The sequence below is a fragment of the Vombatus ursinus genome, unplaced genomic scaffold (assembly GCF_900497805.2).
Source record: "Vombatus ursinus unplaced genomic scaffold, bare-nosed wombat genome assembly UNPS02014830.1, whole genome shotgun sequence".
Classification (NCBI taxonomy): domain Eukaryota; kingdom Metazoa; phylum Chordata; class Mammalia; order Diprotodontia; family Vombatidae; genus Vombatus; species Vombatus ursinus.
In genome coordinates, this window is record NW_020954608.1 from 50,444,389 (window position 1) to 50,472,164 (window position 27,776).

The 27,776-nt window shown below is 40.0% G+C and overlaps 1 protein-coding gene across 1 annotated transcript; it reads right to left on the reverse strand.

Annotated features, from left to right (window-relative positions):
- Window positions 1–15,113: 15,113 nt before the first annotated feature.
- Window positions 15,114–27,343, reverse strand: NECAP1 (NECAP endocytosis associated 1). The gene is made up of 8 exons (XM_027838512.1): window positions 27,211–27,343; window positions 20,709–20,809; window positions 20,458–20,562; window positions 19,286–19,367; window positions 18,846–18,954; window positions 18,567–18,750; window positions 17,493–17,616; window positions 15,114–17,082 (listed from the first exon to the last, which is right to left on the reverse strand). The coding sequence occupies exons 1-8, from the start codon at window positions 27,303–27,305 to the stop codon at window positions 17,034–17,036; spliced, it is 849 nt and encodes a 282-aa protein (XP_027694313.1). The 5' UTR covers window positions 27,306–27,343; the 3' UTR covers window positions 15,114–17,033.
- Between the last annotated feature and the right edge of the window lie 433 nt (window positions 27,344–27,776).

The window sequence follows — 27,776 nt, forward strand, 5'->3', positions numbered from 1 at the left end:
GATCTTTAAAGAATTACATAAATGTCAACTATTATTATAATTGCCCATACACTAAACTACCTCTTTCCCTATAGTCAGACGATATTTCAATACATCAAGGACCCATAATTTCCTTGGCTATGTTAACTCCATCTACCTATGTAGATTGCAGCCTATTTATAATTTGTAGTCTTAGCAAGTTGCCCAAGGTTCAGAGACATGGAATGATTTCACAATAGCCACACAGGTGTCAGAGATGGAATCTGAACCTACTTCTTCCTGACTTGAAATTCAGCACTCTATGTAAGATATAGTGCTGTCTCATGGTTGGATGATGATTCCTGTTTATTAGTTGGGTTTAACTTCTTTGAAACTCATATCATTCCTTACATGGGTAGAAGCTAACCTACTAATAATCTGATTGGGAACCATGGCAGTTAGCCCCATTGCACAGAGAGCAATTTACCATACATGCCTAAGAAGACTGGAACATCTCTTCCACAGAAAATAGTTTTCCCCCAAAATACCAATGAAACCTTCTATGGTTGAGAGAACTAATGCTCAAGCCATTGATTGTAGCTTCCTGATCATAAAAGGTATAAAAGCCCAATCAATGAGTAGTCAGAGCTCCTCATGTTTGACAGACTTCCTCACTGTCATGTGAGTCAAATACCCTTCTGACCAAGTATGCCCCAGTGGCAAATACGAAGGCAAGACAAGCTGCACTTAACTGAAACATCATTGTGTCTTTGCTGAATTTCTTTTCCATGCTATTGTTGAGTAAGCTTCCTTATGCTAAATGATATATGGTATACATGTGACTCATCCTCCAGTCCCAAGCCTGAACCATGAGACCAGCCTGAGTCACTTCTGGTCTACCTAGATCATTATAGTAATTTCATGCTTTATATCCCATTCCTAATCCTGTCTGATCTTGATGTGATTAAACTTGAAGACTATCTCCCTAGGGGTATCCTGTTTGCTCTCAAAATTTCAACTATGACCTTACAACTTAATAATTGAACTCAAATTCAACCTACTTTAAGCACCTAGTATTTGCACAATAATAGAAGATACAAAGTTTACATAAAATCCCTAACTTCATAGAAAGTTAGTGTCATATGAATGACTACAAATTTTTAACTTCAGGCTTTACCTCTCCCCAAAGTTCCAGGTTTGGGGGTTTTTGCCTCCAACTACCTACTGTATATTTTTATTGGGTTATACCACATTTACTTCAAGCTCAACATATCTAAAAATGAACTGAACTGAAATGAAATCCCCTTCCCAAAAAAACCACCCAACTCCTCCTGACTTCCCCATTTCTATAAATGGTACCATCAGTTCTCCTAGGCAGACAGGCTTAAAACTCAGAGTTATCCATAAATCCTCCTTTCCCATGGCCCTCTACATCTAATAAGTGATCAGGTCCTATCAATTCTTCCTTTATAAGTTTTCTTATACTGAATGCAGTTTTATCCTGATAGGACCTCAGAAATAGTTATTAGGCACACAGGGGTAAGAAGACCATGCCTTCTCTCTCTTTCCACTAATGTTATTAATTGACTGAACTTTCAATCAACTTGGAACCAGTGAGTGAATGTCTTAATTGATAGTGGTACCTTCATTTTCTGGCCAGACACTGACTTACAGCTCAACCAGAGATTAGGAGAGGAAACAAGAACACTGGAAAATGCTGGACTCTAAACCAATACAAAAAAGTTTTAAGTCAAAGGCTGAAAATGAAAACTCTCCACTATTGCTCTGAAAATGCTGGAATAGTAAGAGCTAAACTCTATTCTTGTGTGACCATCAGTTGATTCAGATTAGAACATGTGACATCTTTCTTTAACAATAATTTTCTAAAACTCACCAGAATGCATTGGAACTGCCATCTGTGCAAACAGCTGAAAAAGAAACTATTATTCCCCTTTATTCTGCTTTGAAGAGAATGAGAAATAAAATTTACTTAAAATGCCCATGATAAAATTCCTTACATTTATGGCTCTCAGATGCAACAGATATAGGAAAGTATTCCACCATTTACATGGTTTCCACAAAGCATACTGATGTACAACAGCAAAGGAATGAATTCTGAAACTTCTGAGAACTTTTGAGGACCCAATTATACTGGACATAGTGAGCACATTATAATTTCCCTTCCCTAATCATAATATCTTAAATAATCATTAACTTCGGTTTTCTAGCTAACATCTTTATTTTCAAATCTCATGTTTGTATCAACTTATCACATTAATTTGCAAATGCTTGAAAATAAGTTAATAATCTAAGATAATAATTTCTTATTATAATTCCACTATCAATTTAGTCATCTCACAATCTAATATAATCCTTCATGTATTATAACAACTTCTACTACTCAGAAGAATCTTCTTCTATTTAGGTGCCTTCATCTCACTAACCTAAAGGTAGTTAAACAGTCATGGGGCAATAAAAAGAGCACTGAACTTTCAAGTTCAAAGACTTGAGTTTGACTCACTGCATGACTTTGGATAAATTATTTAACCTCTCTGAATTTCAAAAATTGCATGAGAATAATGGATTAAATTAGGTTATAGTTTCACTATAAATATTCTCTAGTCCTGCCTAATCTGAGAGTGAATTCTGGATTCTTACTTCCCTCTTCCCAAAGCTAATCTTGGAAAATCACAGGCAAGCTTTAAGGATATGTTTACCTTAAGAGCTTGTGGGGATTCTCCTCCTTCAATAGGGTTCAGTTAACTAATTATACCATAGTGTCTAAACACATTTTAAACTGAGAAATAAGTGTAATTTGTCTACTTCTAGACCAATGGGGAAGTAATCCTGCCCTCTCCCTCCAAGAAGTTATGCTTAATCTTCATGCTAATAAGTAGGAAGGACAACAGAGGACATTTTTATTAGTCAATCAGTAAATAAGGACAAGGGCTTCTTTTTCTCAGAAAGTCCAGTTCAGTAGTTGAGAACAAGAGGAAAGAATATGTGAATGACTCTAATCTCCAATCTAATTTCCTAATAAACATTTTCATTTTTTCCCACCAAAAATATCTACTACCTCTACTAGACCAGATTTGAAAATTAGGGGAGAATGAAGTCCCCTGGCCTGGTTTCAAAAGAGTATGCTTTCTTTTTGAAATTACAGAGGACTTTGTACAAATTCCTTTAAAAAGCTGTTTTGTAAAGAAATTGCCACTAGAGGGCTCTTCAGGATTACTGCTAAAAGCTGCTTGCTAAAAGGTAGCACTAAGGGTGAAATTGAGCTGTCCAGATGCTGAATAACACAGAAGCTATTTCAGTTTGAGCAACGTCTTAACAGAAACAACAACCTGTCTGTCTCAAAGCATTGGGATGATGTTGGGGAAGAATTAATAAAGCTTGTTGGAGGGTGAGAAGAATTTCTACCAAGAAACCTGATGGGATTGTAGGCCTAAGAACTCTAAGTAGGATCTTTCAACAATTACAGAGATTCTAAACAGTATCTCAGCCTCTGATTTTCTAGTGAGAGAGACAACAAGGAAATAGGCTTAAGTAGATTTTGGGGGTGGGAGAGGAAAATGAAATTCATTATTAAGAAACAGGCAGAAGAATACTGATCTACATTGCTAAAAAGACAAAAATACCCCAGATCCAAACTTCAAAGGTTGACATGGAAGTGATACTAAGATTAAATGATGCTAACATAACCCATCCACGCACAGTCCCAAAGACCTTCTTGTGGTTTCACACAAACTGGATCTGATTGAGGGCTTCAAGTCCAAAAACCTGGATTTGACTCCCAACTCTTTGATTTATGACTTTGGGCAAGTGATTTAACATCTGTGAACAGAAAATACATAAGAATTTAGCTAAATTAAGCTACATTTTTACCATAAATATCCTATAACCCTTCTAAGTATGAGAGGATTCTGTGATCATACTAGGAGACCAAAATTTCTACATCTCATACATGAAGTTTAGGTTCCAGAATATTGTTGATTGGTTCCTCTCTTGGGCTGAGTAGAAATACAAGTTTACTTCTACCTGGTGCTTCCGCAGAATCTGTCAGTACCCTAGAAGCTGTCATTTATTGTGGAAAGTCTGTTCTTTGGCCCTCTCTGCTTAGGCTAAGGACAAGCAAACTGTCATGTGCTTCTGCTACAAGTTTCCATCAACTGCTCATACTGTTCATGAGCATGAGGACAGTGATGCAGAAATTAATTCCCTTTCCTTCCTTGCCACCACACTCAGGAAGTAAAGTGCAAGGGAAAAGGAGAAAAGAAATTAAAAAGGGGACCAAGAATGATCTGCTGTTCACTTTTATGGCCAGCACAAAGGAACAATTCAAACTCTTTCCCCCTGCTTTTCGGTCAGCAAAATATCTTAGCAGCAGCCACAGTTATTGAAAAATCAATTAGGAATTGTCTGTGTCCTCTTATCTTGGCATGCTTACACTGTCACTGGGGAGGTACCTTCCCGACTCCAAACAAAAGTTCATGTCCTACAAACTCATTGATCAGGGAGCTGATCTAACTATCATGGATTTTTCCTCATCAGATCCCCAAACCCACATTACAATAGCATTAGTAATACATTTGACTGGATTATATAATCCGTGTGAGTCACTTCACCCTCTCTGGGCATCAGTATCTTCCTCTCTAAAATGTAGGGACTATCCTCAATGGTTTCTAAGGTCCCCCTGAAATCTGATACTCAATGAAGTTTTGGGATTTGACATTGGCAAAACACTTTTGTTAGAAGATACAATCGTCAGGCATTTGTTCCAAAAATAATCCAAGTGCCATTATTCTGGTACATTTGTGTCCATTTCTTAGAAATTTTGCATGTCAGATTTTCATTGGAACTATTTGATTCAATGATTTTTCTAAATTGTTTTGTACCCACAAAAACACATTTACAGAATTTATTGAATTAATCTAGAAACTAGAAAGAGTATTGTGGGTAGGCACTGGGGAACCTTTGCAAACAAAAACTGAGGGAAGAAACAAAAACTACAGTGATAATTAAACCAATAGAGAAACTCAGATTAAGGCTGTAGTTATGCACGAAAGTCAGTGGCTGAATGTATTTGTAAAGAATGGGATTTGTGTAGTACAGACACACACTGACTTTTAAACCTAGAGACAATTAAAATCCCAAAGATTCGCCAGTACCTACCTATAATACTCTTTTTAGTTTCTAGATTAATTCAATAAACTTTCTAAAATCATTACATTTTATTACAATTTATATGCATATGTATTTGAGGGGTTTTTTGTGGGGAGGGAGTTACACTTTTAAAGAATTACTCCCTGCAGTGGATAGAGCACCGACCCTGAAGTCAGGAGGACCTGAGTTCAAATCCAGCCTCAGACCAAACACTTGACACTGGCTGTGTGACCCTGGGCAAGTCACTTAACCCCAACTGCCTAAAAAAAAAAGAAAAAAATGTAAGAATTACTCCCACCCAACCTGTCACTGTTCCTAGACAGGAGTGTGGCTTTTAAGATTATTTACTCTTCCCTTCCCCACCCCTATACCCACTTACTTGTTTAATATTAAATAAAAAATAAATATTTTAAATATATTAACTTATTAGATATTAAATTAAATACATAATTAATATATTAAATAAATGTTAAATAAAAATACTATTCTTAATTTTCTCCATGTATTCCTTTTTTTCCGTTGATAAGTATATGAATGTTATTTACGTAGAAAGCCTATACCAAAGGGGACCCTTTGGTATCTAATCTAGCAAAGAACCTGTAGCCTCAGAACCCCAAAGATAGAAGGTATCTATTTTCAGGGATTAAGGAGATTGGGAATTAAGTGCTTGATCCACATAGATGAGTGGCCTCATTCCTTCCCATCTTTTATTGAGGCTACAGGGATATAAGCCAGTGGGAATCCATTGTCTGGTCTAGAGAACCTAAATAATAGTTACCAGTCAGTCAATCAATAAGCAAATTTGATCAAGTACTTACTCTGTGCCAGATACTACATTATGAGCTGGGGATACAAGAAAAGAAAAGAAAGTTCCCTCTCCTAAAGTAGCTTGTATTCTAATGGGATAAACAACACATACGTGTGTGTGTGTGTGTGTGTGTGTGTGTGTGTGTGTGTGTGTGTAACATCCCCTTTGGCTCTAACTCTCCAACTCCCAAGATGGTGTTAGAGTACAGGCGAGGGGATTGGGTTTGGGACTGAAATAAAATGAGATCCTTGTAGCATTAATAAAAGAAGTAATGAGGGGCAGCTAGGTGGCTCAGTAGATAAAGCACCGGCCCTGGAGTCAGGAAGACCTGAGTTCACAACCAGTCTCAGACACGATACTCGCTAGTTGTGTGACCCTGGGCAAGTCACTTAACCCCGACCGCCTCACCAAAAAAAAAAAAAGCAATGAAAAAATAGTCAGCAAGGACACATCACTTAAATTTGGAAAGAAGTTTACATTTATCTCTAGTTGCCAAATATCCAAAAACTATTTACTTTTTCATCCCCTGGGATAAAGGGTTGCCTCTAATTAAAATTAATGATGTGACTAATGTGGAAATATGTTTAACATGATTGCACATGTATAACCTGTATCAGATTGCTTGCCATCTTGGGGAGAAGGGATGGAAGGGAGAAAAATTTGGAACTAAAAATCTTATAAAAATTGAATGTTGAGGGGCAGCTAGGTGGTGCAGTGGATAGAGAACTAGCCCTGGAGTCAGGAGGACCTGAGTTCAAATTCAGCCTCAGACACATAACACTTACTAGCTGTGTGACTCACTTAACCCCAAATGCCTCACCCAAAAAAAAAAGAAAAATTAATGTTGAAAACTATTTTTACATGTCATTGAGGGAAAAAAAATAAAATATTATTTACTATTTAAAAAAAAAAAGACTGATGATGTAGATCACAATGGATCCACATCTGCTAGTCCTGTTCCAATCACTGTCCCTTCCAAAATAAAAAGGGAGAAGCAGGGCTCTTATTGGTCACTCCCTAGAACTTAGAGTCCACTTCAAAAGGGGCACCTGATACATACATAAGATGATCTGAAAACAGCAGACAGGATTGCTTGGGAAGAGTGAAGAGTAGGAATTTTCCCAATGGCACCTGCATAGTTGCTGCTATGGCTGCCCAAGTCATGTTTAGTTTATAACTACCCTGAGGGAATGACTCTGGCTCAGAAGGGGGAAGGTTGAGAGCTTGCATAGCAGTGAAAGGGAGCAGGATGGGGAGTGTCAGAGCAGAAGGTGGAGATAACAAGGTGAAGGGTAAGTATGGTTGTATTGGTGACAGGCACAGCTGATGAATCCTCTTGTGAAGGGTGGGATTCAGAGTTGAGCCAGCTTCTACCAGCCTAAGCTGATTGCTACATTTTCAGTGTGAGCATTTATAACTCAGAAATCAGTAAACACTACAAATCAGAGCTTGATTTATTGTTAATTGTCTAGAATTAAGAAAGTGATGGAGCAAATGTTAATAGTACTGATTAAACTTAAAAGTGTGTTGTACATACATATTTTTTAGTTTTTTTCACCCTCTGATTGGCTAATCACACACTCCTTGGAGTCTTATCACTGATCTAAAGGAAGCTATATTTATATTAGTACCAGAAATAAGAAGAAAAAAGTGGGAAGTGAAGCAAGATAGGATGAAGTGAAGTTTGTTAATACAGCAATGAGTGCAAAAGAGCACAATGGAATAGGAAGGCAGAATAAGATATAGACATCATATGATTTTTCCCCAGGGATGGATGACTTTGAATCCCAGAGACAATTAGAGCAGGAGCAGAGCTAGAAGCTTATTTATTAGCCTAACATGGGACTGAAGGAAGAACTAGTTGACTGGGGGCAGCTAGGTGGCGCAGTGGATAGAGCACCGGCCCTGAAGTCTGGAGGACCTGAGTTCAAATCTGGCCTCAGACCAAACACTTGACACTTACTAGCTGTGTGACCCTAGGCAAGCCACTTAACCCCAATTGCCTAAGTAAAAAAAAAAAAAAAAAGAACTAGTTGACTGAAGTCCCCCAACCTTTCAGATGACAAAATAAGTGGTAGTGTCACTTTCCAGGGCTGACTATTCTAAATACAGATGAGCCAATGGTAGTGGGGGTGGGGGTGGGTGTGGGGATGAGGGGCAGCCCAGCAGGAAGGAGATAAGCTGGTAGGTATATCAAGGCATACATCCCTTGAAGAGCCCCACACCATTTTGCTGACCTGGCTCATGGTTCTGCTGTTCTTCCTGCTAGCAGGGGCATATATCTAGCACAATGTGTGCCCCACCATGGTCTACACCACTGATTTCTACAGCAAGCATCAGTACAGGAAGACTGTGAGATAAGAGAAAATGGAGAACATCCTAATTTCCTGTCTTCATCAATAGAATTCTTTCAACCATCATTATTCTGCCTGGAATAGCTAACAAACTCTTACCCTCTATTAGTTTCTCCATCTTTATGATAAAGAATTCTAGTCTACTGAAAACAACCCACCCCCATATCCTTGTTGCCTTTTTATTTATCCCCATTGACTTCAATATCATCCCCACAATGTCCCACACTCTAACTTCCTGAGTTTGACTTTAATATTTTTCATCCTTTTTAAATTTACATTTTGTCTATATTTATAATGTAATAATATATTAGTAAGTATAATAGTATATAGTAGCATAAATTATATAATTTATAAACAAAAAATGGATATATACACATATACATATACATATATATATACACATATATACAGGGTACATACTCAAAAATTTTTTACTGATGGTGTATGCTCTAGACAACCTGGCTATCAAGCATTGGGGGATCCTCTCATGTCCCCAATACATTAGGCAAAGAGGAAGAATAAGTACAGTCACTGTTCCTCACAACCATTTCCACACCTTCCCTTTGTCGATATAATGGAGTCCTAGCCAATGAAGCCCTATTTTCAGAGCACATGCAGCATACTCTGTCTACTGCCAGGTCATGTAGAAGAGGCTACAGACCCTGCTTTTAAAAAGGCATGGTGAAGTATAATGGAAGCACCCTTCTCTCTGATTTGCAGCATGTGCAGACATTATGTAACTGCTTCCAGTCTGCTAAACTTTGGTGAAAACTGGATGCTGAGCCAGAAACTGGGGGTATTCAAAATGTATTAATCAACCAAAGCAAGTCTATTTCCTACCAGACTGTTTTTGAGTGAGTGAGGTATATTATAAGCCTCCGGCCAGGGACAGGCTTTGGGCCTTCCTGCTCCAGGACCAAAAAGTGGTCCATACATATGGGTCTCTGTTCTACACCTCTGGGTTTAGTTTTTCCTGCTAATGACATTGGAGATAATTATGACCTTGAAAACTTCAAGATGTATTCATAGCTAGCTCCAGAAGTCTAGGAACTAGAGTCTAGAATTTAGAACTAGAATTTCCTGAGGTCAAGCACAGAAGCTGCTTCACAATTGCCTAAGAGTGATCTGCTTGACCCAGATCAGCAACAGACAAGATGCCAACTTGTCTAACAATTATGCTGAATTTCGATGGGAACTCAATGGGACTTTGTAGAAACTGCTTTAAGTTTGAACCTACTCAAACCTATGCTTGAGCCAGAAACTGAGGCAGACTAGGATACAGCATGCCCTAGGTGTTGGGGGAAAAGTCTGTACTTCTTTTCTCACTCCCAGTTATCCACAGACAACTGAAGTAAAAAAAAAAAAAAATTGGTTCAATAAAACAAGGTTTCCATATGCATTTGTCATATGTCTGGTAGAAGTCCCATGCTCTCAGCTATGAGGTATGCTGGTAAATCTTTAACAACTAATTCTCTGAAACAAAAAATGTATGCATGACATACCTTTAAGTTTAGCCTGCATTATTAACACTTTCTCCATCACTTTCTTAAGTTCAGATAACCAGTAAAAGAACAAATTAAGTCCTGATTTGTAGCATTTGCAGACTTCCAAAGTGTAAATGCTCACATTGAAAATTTAACAATCAGCTCAGGCTGGTGGGAGTTGGCTCAAGTATGTCCCTGCATCCCACCTCCATAATAGAGCCAATATTGGTGAGAGAAGAGACAGATAAAGTCAGAGGGAGACAGAGAGAAAGGGAAGGAGAGACAAACAGAGAGACAGAGGGAAAGAGGGAGAAGGGTCAAAGGTTGTGAACAATTTGGTAAACTGTCTTGAATAATTTCAAATCCTAGTCCTTTTTTGAGGCTTCTGAGTCTTCAGGTAATTTGCATGGTGTGACCCCATTCACCTAGGAGGAGGATAAGAAATAGAAAGGGAGACCAGTGTTTTTCCCATCCCAAAATGACTTTGGTGGGGAGTGGGGAGGAAGCTACCTGAGTAGGAAGCATTCTGACTTAGCACAAGGAAGGGAAGAGGTGAATATAACCAAGTTGCCTTAATTCACCCAGTGAGGGAATAGACAACCTTTGGTTGAAAATGTCTACAGGACCTGAGTAAAAGGAACAGAAATAGTTAAATGTCTCACAAGTATTTCAACCCCGAGCTTGTCTGACAGTTCCCTTAGGTAGAGAATAGACAGCAAAAAGGGGATAGGAGCACAGCAGAGTGGCAAAACCTTGTTAGAAGCAAAAGATCTCCATCAAACCAAGCAGTCAACTTTCTCTATCATTGCAGAAGCTTGCAGCCCCCTCTAGTGACCTTATGCCCAATCTGCAGCCAGATTTCCTCCAAAGCAGCAAACACCCAATCCTGGCACAGTCCATCAATAAACACTTATTAAGCACCCACTACATGCCAGGCACTGTGTAAATTGGTCAACAAGCATTTATTAAGTTCTTACCACATGCCAGGCATTGTGCTGAGCACTAAATATACCAAAAAAAGGCAAGAAACAAATAAACAGCACACCCTCAAGGAGCCTACAATCTAATGGACCTTTTGACATGGATCAAAAAGGAGCAAAGAGCCTGAAAGAGGGATCTGAAAAGTTACAATTTTAGTGTAGAGAAAGAACACACTGTAGGAAGAATAGCTGTTAAAATATCTATAAACTCTGAAGAGAAAAAAATCTAAAAATGGAACCAGTAGTAAAAATCCATGGCCTCAAATATCTATACACAAAAGCACAAAATGTAGGCAATAAGCAAGATGAACTAGAGAGTATAATGCAAAGAAACAAATTTTACTTCATAGCTATCACAAAGACTTGGTAGGATGAAGCCCATGACTAAAATTTGGGTCTGAATATGTATACCTTATGCAAATGAAATAAGATAGGTATATTCATGTGAATAATCAGGAACAAAGAGAGAACGTGCAAGAGCCTTTGGGTAAAGACCAATGGAGGCAGAAAGAGAAGTAATTTTGACACCAGAGTATACTTCCAACCACCTGGACAGAAAGAGGTAATAGATGAAGAGTCTGAAAGAGATCATGACAGCTGGGGGAAGAGGGGGGTGGGACATTCATTATCCAGACCATCTGCTGGATCACACTCTCTACTCAAAGCAGAATAGTTAAAAAGTTCTTGATATGCCTGAATGGTAATTTCATCCTTCACAAGGTGGAGGAACCAACAAAGGGTTCTTTTTCTCTGGATCTTATTCTCATCAACAAGAAGTGGTTGCTACAGAGTGCCAACACAAATTCAAGAAGGTTTGGGAAATACCAAAGACCAGTACAAGGAAATATGGAGCTCACAAGACAGTAAAGCTAGCCAGCTCTACCGAGGAGTTATATTCACAAATGAAGGGCTGTCAGAAAGAATGAAAGAAGACCCAACACGGAATTGGGCACCCACTGGGGATCCAAAAAACCTGAGGTACCCTCTCCCCAAAATCATTGTTCTAACTCTATCAGGATGACTTAGCTTCCCTGTCAGGTGTTTTTGAGCTTTCCCTGGACTTTTTTAAGTGAACTGAGAGGGTACTGTATTCCTTACAGAGTGAAAATGATGAGAACATTGGGAGAAAATGATCATTTCCTCGGGTTTTGTGACAGAAATGCCAAACACACATTCTTGAATTTAGAAGAATAGAGGGTTTTTTCTTTTCCTTTTTTGCATTTTTAACTTTGTTTTTTAAAACTTGATAAGGGCAAATTTCAAAAGTTTCAGAGGGAGGATAGACAGGAAGATTAAAAATCTCAAGAATGAAATTCTGAAAACACAGAGAAAAAATTCTAATGAGGAAAAATGGAAGTCATTAGCAAGCATTTATTTTCTCTCCCTTCCACCTCGTTCCTTCCAGTTAGAAGGTAAAAAAGTCTTGTAACAAATATACATAGTCAAGCAAGATGAAGTCCCACAATGGTCCTATCTAAAAATGTATGCCTCATTCTGCATCTTGAGTCCTCTTCTTTGTCAGAGAGTGAGCATTATTTTTCATCCTTTGTCCTCTGGAATCATAGTTGTTCACTGTGTTGCTCAGAGATCTTAAGTCTTTCAAAGTGTTAAAATAGGAGTCATTTAAAAGAGCACAAAGTGGATGCACAGAGAACTCACCAACCAATCTAGATGTGTTTAAAAAGATATATACTGAGGACGGAAGCAAGAGCAGGTATCAAAGGATAAATACAAAAGTAGGATATGGTTCGGTAAGAAAAGTGTCAGGAATGCGAAGCTCTAAATAAACTGGGGCCACCAAGGAAAATAAAGGAAAACAAACTATTCTAAGAGGTGGAGGTGAGGAGGAAGAGAATACCAGGTATAGGAGGCAGCTCATGGAAAGGAAGGGGAAAGGAACAGCAAGGAAACCAGTTTTGCTAGAACACACATGGTAGGTGAAGGGAAGTAATGTATAACAAGTCTGTCCCATTATAATGTGAGGTCCTCGATAGAGAAGGGCCTAGAACACAGACTGAGGTTATACACACAGTTAAGGGAAGGTTACGGATGAGGATCTGAAGGTGAGAAGGACTGGCCAAACCAATAAGAAATCCAAGAGAGAAGAATGTCCCAAAAATCGAGAGGAGAACAATATCCAGAAAGAGGAGTCAAATGCTGAAGATGGTAATAGCTAGTATTTATCATAGCATATTTAAGTTTGCAAAACACTTTACAAATGTTTCATTTTATCTCACAACAACCCTGGAAGTAGGGGAAGTTGTCCTCGTTTTACAGATGAGAAAACTGAAGCAGACAGAGGTTAAGTGACTTGCCCAGAGTCACACAGATGATATGTCTGAGGATGATTTGAACACAGGTCTTCTTGATCCCTGGTTCAGCACTCTTATCTACCAAGAATGGAAATGCTGGGAATACAAAGGTTAAAGTGAAGTGGTCCTTGTCCTCAAGTTTACATTCTAATAGAGGAAACACCATATACACATATTAGTTGTTTATTCCCAGCTGGAAGGATAGACTGAAAAAGAATTATGGGAGGCAGGAACTTTTGAGCTGGTCCCGTCCAGAGGCAGACACAAGACAGTGGTCAGACTGCAAGTGAAGGATTCTACTACCCCAAAGTGAATATAATCATGGCAGCTGGAACCTTCTCTGGCTCACTGATCTACTTAAGAGTGATCTTCCTGAACAGAACTTCTGTTTGCCTGAATGTACCTGCCTCACATTGGGATCTAGTGAATTTATCCATTTTCTACTTCCTCCCACTAGGCTGCAATGCCAAATGGTGGAGGGGGGCATCTTCTTTGGCCTCTCCTTTTCTCTTCTATTCCACCCAAACATTCATCTGTTTAGGTAAAGCTGAAACTATCTTATCATTCTGTCTCCCTCATGGCTGACCATAAGGTTTGTTAAGTGATTTGCCTAAGATCACACTGCCAGTATGTATCAGAGGCTGGTTCTGAACAGAGATGCTCCTGGTGCCAAGGCTAGCTCTATACACACTATACTGCGTCTCATTCTTTATACATATTGTAAATTAGCTCCATGTGCCAATTTTTGTACTGTTATTGTGCATTTGGCTTTTTAGTGATAGTTAATACATACACATATTTATATCATATATGATTCACAAATAAAATAAATGAGTAGGGTTAACAGAGAAAGCATCAGACAGATTTAGCACCTAGTTCCGAGTTTTATTCCCGGCTCAGGCCAAATCATTTTTGTTTCCTTTGCCCACCTGCAAGAGAGAATTTGTTTTTGTCCAGACCTATGATTTCACCATAACAGTTAACCCCCTCTCCCAATGCAGATCAGTAACTGTTCTGCAATTTGATCCTATAGAATTGCCTGGACACTGACAGGTTAAGTGACTTGTCCTAGGTCACAAAGCTGTATCAGAAAACTAAAGCTGCCCTGATTCCAAAGCCAATGCTTGATTCACTATGCCACACTGCCTCTCAAATAGGGAGACTGATGCTAAGGAACTAACAGTAGTATTGATTTGCTATAAGTTAATTAGAAAGGGAAAAAAATTTAAAGTCACCCTCAAAGGATGAAGAATGATTTGTCACCATTAAGACTACTCAGGGAGCAGCAAGGTAGTGCAGTGGATAGAGCACCAGCCCTGGAGTCAGGAGAACCTGAGTTCAAATCCGACCTCAGACACTTACTGTGTGACTCTGGGCAAGTCACTTAACCCAGACTGTTTCCTCTACCCCCCAAAAAAAGACTACTTAGGTGCCTCAGGTTCTAAAGACAACTCCAAGAATTCAAAAAATGTTTTAAGTACTGGTAGCAGCCTCTCAAGGTTTGAAGAGGAAAATACTTACTTGGATTTTTACTATATTTATTTAAAAAACATATGTATATATAATTGATGTAGTGGTACCTTATAAAAACAATTAGATAGCAGGAAACCTGGATTTTACTCCCAAAACAAATCACAATTTATCTAGGCCTCAAATTCCTCATCTATAAAATGAAGGGGGTTGCAGTAAGTGAACTTTACAGATCTTATAGCTCTAAAATCTATACTTAAGTTTATACTTACATCTTAAACCCTTCTGTAGGGAGTATAGAGCGCAGTAATTGAGATGTGTTAAGGAATAACCTAGATCACACTAAAAGAAACAAAGAATTATCCACAGCTGATAAAATCAAATATGTGGGGCTTCAGAGACCAAGGCAAAGCATTATTGTTTTACATAACCTAGTCCCAACATCTGAAAAGTCCAATGAGTTTCTTGAGAAAAAAGCACAATTCTGAAGTGCTCCTACATTGTCAATCAGAGGGCTTGGAAAGAGCTAATCAAGGAGTCAACAAGGTAATAAAGCAAATCAAAGCTGAAACAGACACCACCCTTTTCTATATTTTAATTACCATTATTGCACCAATACACCTTATGCTTTATATACATATATATCTTTTTTTTTTCAGTTTTGCAGCAGTTCAAATACATAATATATTATCATCTTAGGGAATACAAAGTAAAAACAGGTGAAGGAAGATGAGAAAAGAGCCTCCCAGTGGTTAACCACTAGTGATGCTCATCATTTTCCTTTAGTGTTTTCCATTTGAAACAAAAAAAGGACCTTCCAGAGCTCAGCAAGTGCAGAACTGCTTGATACATAGCACAGAAAAAAAAAAAAAAAAACAACACAAAAACAAACACGTCCCACAAGTCCACGGGAAGGACAAGAAAAGATTTCAAGGATAGAGAAAATAATACATATTTCCAGGTTGTACTCAAAGGCTCTTCATCCAGAATAAAAGAACAGACTGATGGACAAAAGAAAAAAAAGGGGGAATGATACTTATTTATCACAATAAATCCTCCCCTCATCATAGTTAGCTCCTTAACAGAAACAAATGAGAATGTCCTTTCCCTATGGGAAAGGAAACTCTCTTCACAGCATTGTGAGGAGGAAAGGGAAATGTTGAAAAACAAAACAAAACCAAAAAAAAAAAAACCCTCAAACTTTGTTCTGATATTCCTCAGGGCAAAGGTTATCAGAGCCTTCATTTTTCAAAACGTGTTAAACAGCTGTAGCTACGGTTCTCCTGAGCTTTCTTTATAAATGGCAGGTACAGGTACAGCAGCAGTCCTCACTTGAAGAGCTAAGTACAGGAAATGGGTTTCTCTGGTTAAAAGGGCCAGGCTTATGGGAAATGGACAGAGAAGACATACACGGTCCCACCAAACAATCCAGGTCAGACACCAGGTACCAAGGAAGGAAGGGCACACTACACAATCACCTGCAAAAGAACTAAGCATTCTGTACTTCCCCAATGCACAGATCCTGACTCCCTCAACTCCAGGTCACACAAAAGGTAAAAGAAGAAGGTCTTGCTTCAAATGAAGCAACAAGATGGGGCTACAGGAACCTAACACCTACCTAATGGGCAACTTGGGAGAAGAGCCACTAAAAAATCTTACCCTGGTCAGAGACATTGCCCTGGTGAAGAAACACAAAGGATAGCACAAATGGCACCAACACAACCCTCTTCTCAAAAGGAGAGACGTGTAAACACAGAAGAGGGCAATGGCGTTGCTCCCAGCACTGTCATTTCCCAATTGAGATTAGTAAGAAGAGAATATGGCAGAAGATGGAGAGCAAGAGCTTCATTCATCTATCTAATCTATCTACATAGCCTTAAGCTCACCTTTCACCACTCATTTTGTAAACACACAGGTCTGAAATTAATCTCAGACAACTCTATCCCAACTTGAAGCCCTGGGATAAATAAGATAGTGATGGAGTCAGTATCTCCTTACCTCCTAACATCTATTACCAAAGAATTAAATCCCTTCAATTGCAGAAACCAAATAGAGCCACAAAAAGGTTTACACCTACCTACTGTGTTACTTGAGAGAAAGGCCATTCAAGCCTACCCTGCCACAATGCCACCAAAAAAGGGCAATGGGCCACCACATGGCCTTGGAGAAGGGTAAGGAATTAAAAAGGGAGAGCTAAACAATTGTGAGTATACGTAAATTCCTCTTGAAATAGAGACCTTGGCCCTAGAAGCACTGTATGCTCAGTCACAGGTGGGCTCACATCCACCTCTCAGTCTTGTTAGGCAGCAAGAGATGCTCCCTGGGCTCTACAGGATGTGATCAACAGTAGGGAGGTGCATAAACCAGCTCTTGATTGCAATAGGAAAGCTTTGTAAAAGACTGTCCAGGAACTTCAGTTCTGGAGAGGGTGGAGTTTCCCAATTCCCCCCCTCAAATTGGTGCCCTTGAATTCTCTTGGTCTTCAAGTTTATCTCTGCTGCTCAGAATTGGACCCAGTTGGACGGCTGTGGTGTCTGGTTTGGAACAGAGCTGCATTCCAGGAGACAAGAGAAAGAAAGCCAGGAAAGCAACATTAAGAAAAAAATTGCTCAATAATTCACTCACAGCAATTCCCAAAAAATCTCAACTTACTGTTCTATGGAAATCTAATGAATCAATACAATGATCCCTTCTGTGACCAAAACACAAAAGCAAAAACCTAAAAAAACTATATTCACACTTTACACCCAGATTCCTTGATCCAATATGCATAACATCCTCCTGATCCTCTCTAACTCTGCCAAGGCCCATCTTTTGCAAGGACATCTAACCTGAGGACAGCCAGGCTAATCCTTTTTCCCTGCATAGGGCTTTCATATGACTACCCATACTCTACTCCAGAATTTCTACCCAGTCCTCAGCCCCTGCTTATGAGTAAGCTTCTTCTCTCTGACCATTACCTGGATGCAGTACTGAAGTCTCCCCACAGATCAGTCACCGAAGAAGCAGGAGCAGGAGTAGAAACAGGAGCAGGTACTGGTGTCTTTGAGACAGGAACAGGAGAATCAAAATCTAACAGGATATCTGAGCGTAGAATAGGAGAAGGAAGAGGAAAAAGCAAAAGACAGTTATTAAAATTGAAAAGAAATCAGAGAAATTATCTAGTCCATTTCAATATTCTCAAAAAGCCCAAACACCCAAACCATTCTTTTTCTCCCCTGACCTCCTACAGGGAAAAAAGGGATCATCCTACATATTCCATTAATAACAAAAACTCAATCTTATTTGGTACAGCAATAATTTTTTAAAGCACATACATCACAATAGCCCTGGGAAATAAACAGGATAAGTATCATTATCCCATCTGTCAGATAAGGAAACCAAAGCTCTGAGAGGATACAGAGGTAATGAAGTGGCAGAGCGGGGACAAGAACCTGGGTCTCTGGACAATACTCTTACCATGCAGCCAAAGCAGGAGAAAGCATGGTAGAGGAAACTTAGGATTCTTGGACTGTTAACTCCTAGCACTAAGATTTTAAGGAAAGTTTCATCCTTATTTCAACATCCTCATTTAAAGAAACAGAGCCGGGAAGAAGGGAAGGAAAAGATCCCTTGTCCCTTACCCACCTTCTAAAAGGGCCATGAGAAATAATGAGAATATCAACAAAGCAAGATGTTTACTCCAGTTCCCCAAATCATGAAATAAAATGATAATGGAACCAACCCTAAAGCTCCTGGAATGTAACTGGAATCTGTCCTTTTACTATTGCTTGTTCAATGCCAATGAACCTGCTGAGCACCATGTTCCTGAACCCAACAAAAAGGCTCTGATTCCTTTGCTTCAGTGGAACTAACCTGGAAGACTGAAGCAGACAAGTTCTACTTCACAATGCCTATTTCCAGGAACAATTTGAGTTCCTTTAGGTCATACAGAAAAGTCTACAACCACACACCTAACTCCCAAGGAACGCTAGTATGACTCAGATAAAACAAAAGAGGCTAGTTTCCAATGTGAAAGGTAAAGAGAGATTTACCTGCATCATTGCCACCTTGACTGGATTTCTGGATGGGAGGTGGGGTGACATGATTAGCGATGGGTACTGAAGATGAAGGTGGGGGAATAGTCACTTTACCCCCAGGTGGAGGTGGCAGTAGGCTCAGGCCTCCAGCTCCTGCAGGTCGGGGCTTAGAGGTTCCTGCTTTCTTTGTTGTAATATTCTAAAAGACAGAAAGTTGCACAAACAGATGGAAACACAGGACGGAAAAACAAGGATATTGGTAGGATTGGGTCAAAAGAATATATAAAAACTTACCCCAATACTTAATTTGATAGTTTGTCCTTCCTTAAAGCCTAGATCCAACTTGGGGCGAGTGTCCATTTCCTGAGATTCTTTGGTGATCTCAGTTTCCTGCTTTACCCATCTTCAAGGGAAGGAAAAGGTGACTAAAGGGACAATAGCAGATGACTCCCCACCCACAGTTCACAAATAACCCTGAAAGAGCTTTCTCTTTCTCATCAGAATTAAAGGTCAAATACTACAAGGATAAGAACACAAACCCAAAACTTCAAACAAACCCAGATTTACAGAAATATGGGATCGAAATTTAGAATGGATATAAAGTCATGGGCAGTGAGTGAAAAGGGAGGACTCTAGATTCACAACAGGGCAATTAGCATAGAGAATTCAAGGCAATAGAAGAAAAAAAAAACAGAAGGCTATTCTCCCTGATTTAAGAGGCAGGTCACACTCACTTGAAGTGATCTTGGAGAGAAACGTTGAAGTCAAAGGCATCACCCCGATCTGTGAAGCCGATACCAATGAAAGCACTACGTCCTGTAGGAAGGAGGGCAACACTCAGGGCAGAATGTGTCTTGTAGGAGAGACTCTGCTACTTGAAAAGCAGTTGGGCAACTGCAGAATCTTTCCACTAGCCCCTACTACACCCATGTCAGCTGCCAATGCAATGACCAAGTCTCTGGTTCAGATTTCTAATATGCACTTAAAGCTACTACACCAAAGTTCTACTCAAATGTCTCATCATAACATTGAGATGACCTGACTAATAAAGCTCTGAGGACCAGCTTTCTGGTTGACTGCAAATCTATTGTCCAATGACCAACTACTTAAAATCCAAAAAGACTCATTATCAGGTTTGCAGCATGCCGATCAGTTATTCAGTGAGAGTAACTCTTGAAGAACATCCCTAAGTCATGTTGGGCGAAGTTGTAATTAGCACCAGCGGAGGGAGTGCCCACACCAATTAAATTACTGATTATTTATCTAGTAAAGGCAGTCTTGTACTATAAAACGTATTCCAGCAGGATAAGGTCACATCAACCTTTATACTCTCTGAATAAGGAATAGATCCCCCTCATTTGAACTGAGAAACTGGACTAAGTCTCCATCTTACTGACTCAAAGTCCTGAGCGTAGGAAGAGAATTCCCTCATACATGAATCAAAAAACCAGTAAGATAACAAAATAAACTTCCCATCTATCCTCCACAAACTATAGATAAGCCTAACTCACATTATCACTACTATCTTCAATCCAATAATCCCCCTAACTCTACTAAACATGTGTTCCAGGAAATACATTCAGAGATTCCCACAAACACCAAACACACAGAGAAAATGAGCTACAAGAGTTGTTCATTTTTGTTAGATATTCTGATTGGTTGACTGAAGCCTAGTTATGAGGCTTGTCTTGGTCACTGCGCTCATTTCTGTGATTTATCAAGATTCCCCTACCTACCGACAGAAGAAACAATGAAACAAAGAATAATCTCCCTTTCAATATCCCTAATAAGTTAGTAAGGATCCAAGAAAGTTTGGGTGAGACAGACACAAATGTGCTTGAGCCAGACTGAAATGAATAACTGGTTCTCCCTTAACCCTACCCAAACTCCAGTGGGGCTCCCTTACCAGTGCCATCTTGAATCCGGATCACAAAGTATCGGCTAGAATCTGTCACTGTCTCAACTGCAATGCCAGGATATTGGTCCACTGGTGCCTGAGCAAAAAGCTCCCCTAAGGGATTAAAAAGGAAGAAGGGAGAGGTATTTTTTGAGCAGAAGTCTAGCATTCATACTTAAGATAGCTCACAATATAAATTACTTCCCTGAGCTTAAAACCTAAAGAAGCAACTCTGTTAAACAACCAACTGACTACATTACCTGATACTTTGTCTTCAAGTTTGATGTAGGCAATCTTCCCTTTGGAAGTGATTCGGAGGCGACCAGTCCAATCAGGCTGATCCAGTTTCCAGTCAGATGCCCTACGACAGGAAAAAGGGGAGCTTCAGGTCAATAGCAACCCTTTGAAAACCTGAAATTGCTACTGAAAAGTTAGCTGTTAGTATTATTATTGTTATTATTACTCCAAAGTGAAACTCTTTCCTAGAAACCACAATTACTAAGTATCTGAGGAAATGTAGAAGGCATAGTAGAATCATCAACTAAGATCTGAAAGGGCCCTTAGAAATCACCTAGTCCAACCTCGTCATTTTACAGATCAGAAACTTGAAGAAAGCCCAAAGAATGAAGTGATTTGTCCTGGGTCACACAGCTAGTAAAAGGATTTTAGAACTCTGAATCCACTGGTATTCTCATTGCATTACACTGCCTCCCCCAAATAATTTCACTAGCTTAAAAACCTCAAATACCTTGACAATAATAGTTTATCTAAAGTGCTTTATGTATTACAAAGCCCTTTTCCCACAACAACCTTGCAAATCTAGGAGTGCAGCAATTATTATTTCCATTTATACATAAGGAGATGGAAGACTGGTTTGCCTAAGATCACATAACTAGTAGCATTCAGATACAAGATTTGAACATGGGTCTCCTGACTCCAAGTCTATCACTGTTTCCATTACATCATGCTGCTTCTCTCTCTCTCTCTCTCTCTCTCTTTTTTGTGGCGGGGAGGCAACTGTGGTTAAGTGACTTGCCCAGAGTCACATAGCTAGTAAGTGTTATACGTCTAAGGCCAGATTTGAACTCAGGTCCTTCTGACTCCAGGGCCGGTGCTCTATCCACTGCGCCACCTAGCTGCTCCTAAGCTGTTTTTCTTACTACAATATTCTACTAAATACAAATACTCCATAATAAGCCTTCAAAAATACCTATCCACTTAAGAGTTAATTTCTACAACAATGACATTGTTGTGGGGCATCTATGACTCGTGGTGCAACGCTATACAAAATGTAAGCTATTCTTAATATTTAATAAATTTTTTTTTTTTTTTTTTTTTTACTATTTGCCTTTTCAGGTTTTGTTTTGCTTTTTAGGGAGGGTGGAAGAAGGCACCGAAGGTTGTTAGGAATTTAAACACAGTTGGAGAATGGAAAGGTGATAGTGGAGTCAGGTAAGACAAGCTGTCTGAATAGAAGCAAGGTAAACAAAAGGCTTACTAGAAAAGCTAGAGGGAAAATCAAACAAAACTACCAAATACTAGAGCCCATAAACAATATCCCACTCTGTCCATTGTAAGTCCATCTCAGTAAAATTTAAATGTTTAATAAAGCAATTTATTTTATTAAATTCTTTAAAACACAGTTTTAACCTATAAGTGCTATATAAATTTTAAGTATTTGTACCAGCTTACAATTACTCATTCAACAAGTCAACAAATATTAACAACAAATATTAAATATCTCCAATGTGCAAGGCAATATGGTGGCATTGGGGATACAAAGATTTTATGTCCCTTCCCAGGGAACTTAAATTTTAAAAATACACAAATACAGGATAGGGTAAAAATAGGTCAAACAAAAGCTCAAAATGTTCCAAGAATATCTGAGGAAAGACTGAGGAAGAAAACACTAATAGGGGGCAGCTAGATAGTGCAGTGGATAGAGCACTGGCCCTGGAGTCAGAAGGACCTGAGACCAAATCCCACCTCAAACACTTGACACTTATTAGCTGTGTGACCCTTAACCCTGGATGCCTCATCAAAAAAATTAAAATAAAATACTAATAGTTCTGAGAAGGAAGACTAAGGACAAAGCATTACCAAGCACTTAATAAATGTTTACCAAAATTAAAACTGAAATTCTGAAAGATGGAATATTCGGGGACAGGGGTAGGGGGGAGAGGTGGTGAATTTCAGGTATTCAAGCTTGTACAATTGAGTGGACATGAGATTAAGCAGGTCAAATTTGGGAAAAGACTAGTAGTTCAATTAGGCTGGGATAAGGTTGTATAATGGGAAGCTGTTATTGTTGTTCAGTCTTGTCCAACACTTCTCGACCTCTTTGGGGGTTTGCTTAGCAAAGATACTGGAGTGGTTGTGCCCCTGTGCTTTCCAGAAGTATCAGCAATGGAATGGCTACTTGGGAGGTGCTAAAGCCGGTATATCAGTTCAATATGGAATGGGTGGAGACTGCTACTTCTGGCAAAGAAGATAAAAACACCTCATTCCAGGTGGTCTGGAAACTCTGACTCTAGCCTTCTCCTCTAGAGCTTGCATTTAGGCCTAACTCTTTCCTCCTCCCCCTACCACCAGCTCTGTCCCCCACTCCATTCTTTTGACTATCCATGTAAATAAGCAGGGGCTTCATTGACTAATTTCATCTTCAACGTCTCCACTGATCTCCCTAAAGAGAAAAAAAAAAGAATGAGGAGAGAAAGGCATCCTGAAAGCTGTGTAGGAAGATGGGGTGGTCAAGAGAGATCATGGAGGGTGAGGAAAGAGAAAAGGTCACAAAATTTAAGTCATTGGTAATCTTAGGGAAAACATTTTCAGCTCATTTCTGAACATTCACTGGGCTCAAAAGCCAAATTGCAGGTGGTAAACAATCTAGCAAAGTGAACACAGATAATAAATGAAAGGGAGGAGACATATAGAAAGGCGCCTTAAGGGATGACAAAAGTTAAGGTTCTTTAAAACAGGTTAAAGCTGAGCAGGTCTGTAGGCAGCAGGGAGAGTCCCAGTCGACAGAGAAACTAAAGAACAGGGAAAGTGAAGGAATGATTCCTGGGAAAACCTCTTAGAGGGCATAGGATACAGTAAACCTTAAGGACTTAACCTTAGCAAAAAGAAAGGCTACCTCATCCTCTGAGACTGGACCAAAGGAAGAGATAATGAGGTTTAGAATAAGCGAGACAGAAACTTACAAGGTCCAGTCTCCATTTTCTTTCAATTAAGGAGACAAGGTCATCTGCTGAGAAAGAAGGGATAGGGTAGCATTAGGGTCTTAAAGAGAAAGGAAAAGGTCTGTAACAGCCAATGTGAGGACTCTAATATTAATGTTGCTGCATGACAGAGAGGGACCAATTCAGCTTAAATAACATTTATTTGTTGTGGACCCATCTGACATAGCTATCTAACTTCCTCCAGAAGTGAATGTCAGCAGAAGAACAGAGAACGTGGACAGATGGTGGGATGACAGAGATTTGGAGACTTGACAGGATATGTATGAAGAAAAAACAAGGAGGCACAAGAGTCAAGGCTGGAGTCCACTGATGATCTGGCTCTCCATAGGATCCAAGAAAAGAAGAAAGGCTGGAACAGGGATAACTGACCGAAAGAACAAGGAGGAACAGAGATCATGATGAAAACAAAGAATAGGTTTAAGAATGAGGCAGAAATTGGAAGTAAAGGAAACTGTGATCAGAAAAGGTGATTTCAGAGTTTAAGATAATAGAGATAACATTACAAAACAGTCTTGGATCATGGTGAAGTATAGTGTATGACTGACTACCACTGTGAGATAAAGTGGAGATTTTGGTCGTGTGACTTCAAAAGGCTGACGAACTGGGAGGCCGGGTTTGATGGAAAATCAGTGAGAATAGTGGAATCCTAAGGATGAGGGCAGAGTTTGGGGTACATCAATCAGCAAGTATCTAGTAAGCACTTATATACTAGGCACTAGGAAATCTTGCTTTCTTCGAATGGCACCTTCCTTTTCAGAATGCCTGGAAAGATTAATTAATAGGATAGAAAAATGTCTATCAGCCCACATATATCAGCCTAATAATTCTGAGATTTTTCCTACTCCTCTCCCTCCTTTCATCTTCTTCAAGGGTAGGAAAGCCCACCAAGTCCATTCAGTGATAGCCTGAACAGTAAAGGCTGGTAAGGTAAACTATTATCAGTCATTAAGATGAAAAACTTTTCCTACTTGTTAAAACAAATAGGAAAATTACTCAAATTCTTTTTCTGCAGATCATAAATAATAAATACATATATATTTGTCAAAAGTTTATCCTCTCCTTTGATATCCTAGAGCAAACTCATGCTCTTAAAGTAAAATGGGTTCAAGGAAATATTTTCTTCCTGCATTAGGGGAAAGCTATGCTTGGGAAAAAATTAAATAAAAGGTAAAATGCAGAAAAGTTAAATAAAGAGAAGAGTGACTAATGACAAAATCTCTCCTGTATAATGAAGTGAGTAAGTAGAGAATCATAGTCTAATAAGTTGAAAGCTGCAAGAACACAGAGTAGCGATAAGACAACAGCACAAGAGGTAATGATAAGAGGAAAGACAGTATTAAAGAACACTTAAAGTGGTGTAGGGAAAAGCAGTGTGAGTAACACAGGGAAATAACATGAAGAATGCAGATGGGTCAAGATGACTGTCAAGTCTTCAGGTAGAAGAAAGACAAGAACATTAACATCTCATCTTTTCTATAAAGTCCTAAAACATGCCAAGGCAGCCAATCTACTCTCACATATATTTATTATTTACATTTTTCTGCCAACAAAAACCATTTAGATGCCTATTCATGTTCATGTTAGATATCTAAGTCTATAAACAATTTAAGGAAGGCAGAGTCACTTTTTGCAGACACTGTATGAATCTCCTAGATCTCACTCTGCGTTTGCAGATACTCAGGTATTATCAATTAAGAGAGGTAGAACGGTATAATGAAAATGGAATGAGGAAATGTGGATTTGAATCTACAATTTGACTCTTACTAAACGTGTTAACGTAGGCAACTTTTCTGACCCTCAGTTTTCTCATATGTAAAATGTAGATTAATAATACTTGCACAACCTACTTCCCAGGCTGTGTAAAAGTAAGTTGTAATAGTTATTATGATAATGATAGTGGGGAGGAGAGAAGACAGGCTGACAACTGTGAACAGAAAAAGTTGAACTAGGAAATGCCATGGGACAAAGGCCCAATGCTAATTTTGATCAGAAAGAAAGAATAGCCAGGGTAGTTGCCTCATAAAAAGAGAAAACTGATAATGAAGGAAGAAATCAGGGCTGGCAGAAGAGAAAAACAGCACTTTTTTTATGACCAGTGGAACAAGAATAATAATTTTTGATTACTAGAAAACGGGAAGGGGGAGGTACAGTATAGGGACAGGATTCAGAAGACTAACTGCAAAGTACGGGGACTAGATAAGGAATATTAGGAAATGGGTGACAATATAAATAAAATGGGAAGAAAAAGGGAAAAGGAGGAATGGGGGAAAAGTAACCTGAAGGAAGCAGGGAAGATTATGGGGATAATATGGAAGGGGATTAGAGAGTATAGCATATGGAGTTCATTGTGAGTAGATTTCACTTTTATACTTGTATTCCCAGAGCCTGGGGCAGAGGGGGGCAGGTAGTAGGCACTGAACAAATACTTGTTGATTTATTGAAAGCACTGGAGTTATTGTGGGGGGAGGGGGGAAAGAGGGGACTGTTAAAAGGGAAGAACAGATTGAAGGCAACCAGACAGAAAAAGAATAAAAAAAAAAAACCCAGTTGGGATGGGGTGGGGAGCCTGTCACTAGGGTTTTGGAACTTAGGGCTTGATAAATTTTTATCGATTCGCTAAGGAACAAGCCAGAAAGGGGATTAAGAAAGGCATGAGGTGGGAGATGGCAATGATACTGAGGGATAACCCAGATGTAATGATCATAAGGAGGAATATAGAAACAGGATGGGAGATAGTGGTACTACTTATTGGGGGAAGTTTCTAATAGCAGTCTTCTTGAGGGTGGAAGGGTGAATCCAAAAGTGGGATGGGGGAGGTCCCAGAGGTGAGATGTAGGGGTCTAGAGGTAGGATAGGAAAGGCCAATGGGTGGGGAGGGGGGAAAGTGGTTCCCAGAAAGAGCTATCCGGGCTGGTAGAATGACTGGAACCTTGGTTAATAATATTAGCTTTTAAGTTTGCAAAGTGCTTTATTTGAGACAGCATAGGAACAGGGTATGAATAGGGACCAGCTGACAGGTGTCCCTTCCACTGGGTCAAAATTCATGACCCTGTTCTTCTGGGGTCTAACTAGAGGTGGAATGGGGATACTCTAAAGGTGGAAGGGAAATGGTAATCCTACTGGGCAGAGGGGTCCAGAGGTGGGATGGGAAATGTTAAGGGGAGAGGGGTGGAATCTAGAAGCGGGATGACAGTGGTCCAAAGGTGGGTCAGGATACGACAATGGGAGGGGGGTGGATCTAGATAGAGGTTCGATGGGGAGGGGGTCCAAAGGTGGGATGGGATGTGACAGTACGGAGGGAGGTGGGATGGGGGGCGGCATCCAAACGTGGGATGAGAGATGGCCACGTCCGGGGGTGGGGGGTCCAGAGAAGGGAGATGGCAGCGACCGCGACGGGGGGTCGGGAGGAGGCAGCAGTCCTCAGGGGGAGCATGGGGCAGTGGAGGGGTCGGAAGCACGGCCACTCGGAGAAGCGGACGCCGGGGTGGAGGACGTGAGGCGTGGGCGAGGGCTGCACTACCTGTATCCGCGGTTGGAGGTACGCGGCGGGATGCGGTAGACGCTGATCTCGGGCTTCACGCACAGGATGGACTCGTACTCCGCCTCAGCCGCCATCTTGGACCCGCGCTCCGAGTCTTTAGGAGAAAAGACTACAGGGACCTGAGCGGGGGCGGGGACAGGGGCGGGAGAGAGAGGGACCGGAGTGACGTCATCGAACGACGTCCGTTGCGTCACTTCCGTGCCCTGAAGCCCGGGGTTCCCGAGAGCCCGCAACAGCCACTTGGGTGTCGCGAAGCAGGGCCGCTATATTGAAGCCTGGAAGGGCGAAACTGCCAGTTCTCAGCGGCCATCTTGGACACTGGCAAATCCGTCTTTCCGATTCGCCGCAGACATCCATGGAAACGGCTTCCAAACGGAGGGGCCATATTGCTTTTTGGCAAAAGCTCCGCGCTTCTCTCCCGAAAAAGCCATCTTGGAAACTGGCAACGATCCGTGCCCGAGCAGTGTTGGTGTTCATTCATTTCCAGATCTCCATGACCTCATTTGGGGTTTTCTTGACAAAAATACTGAAGTGCTTTGCCATTT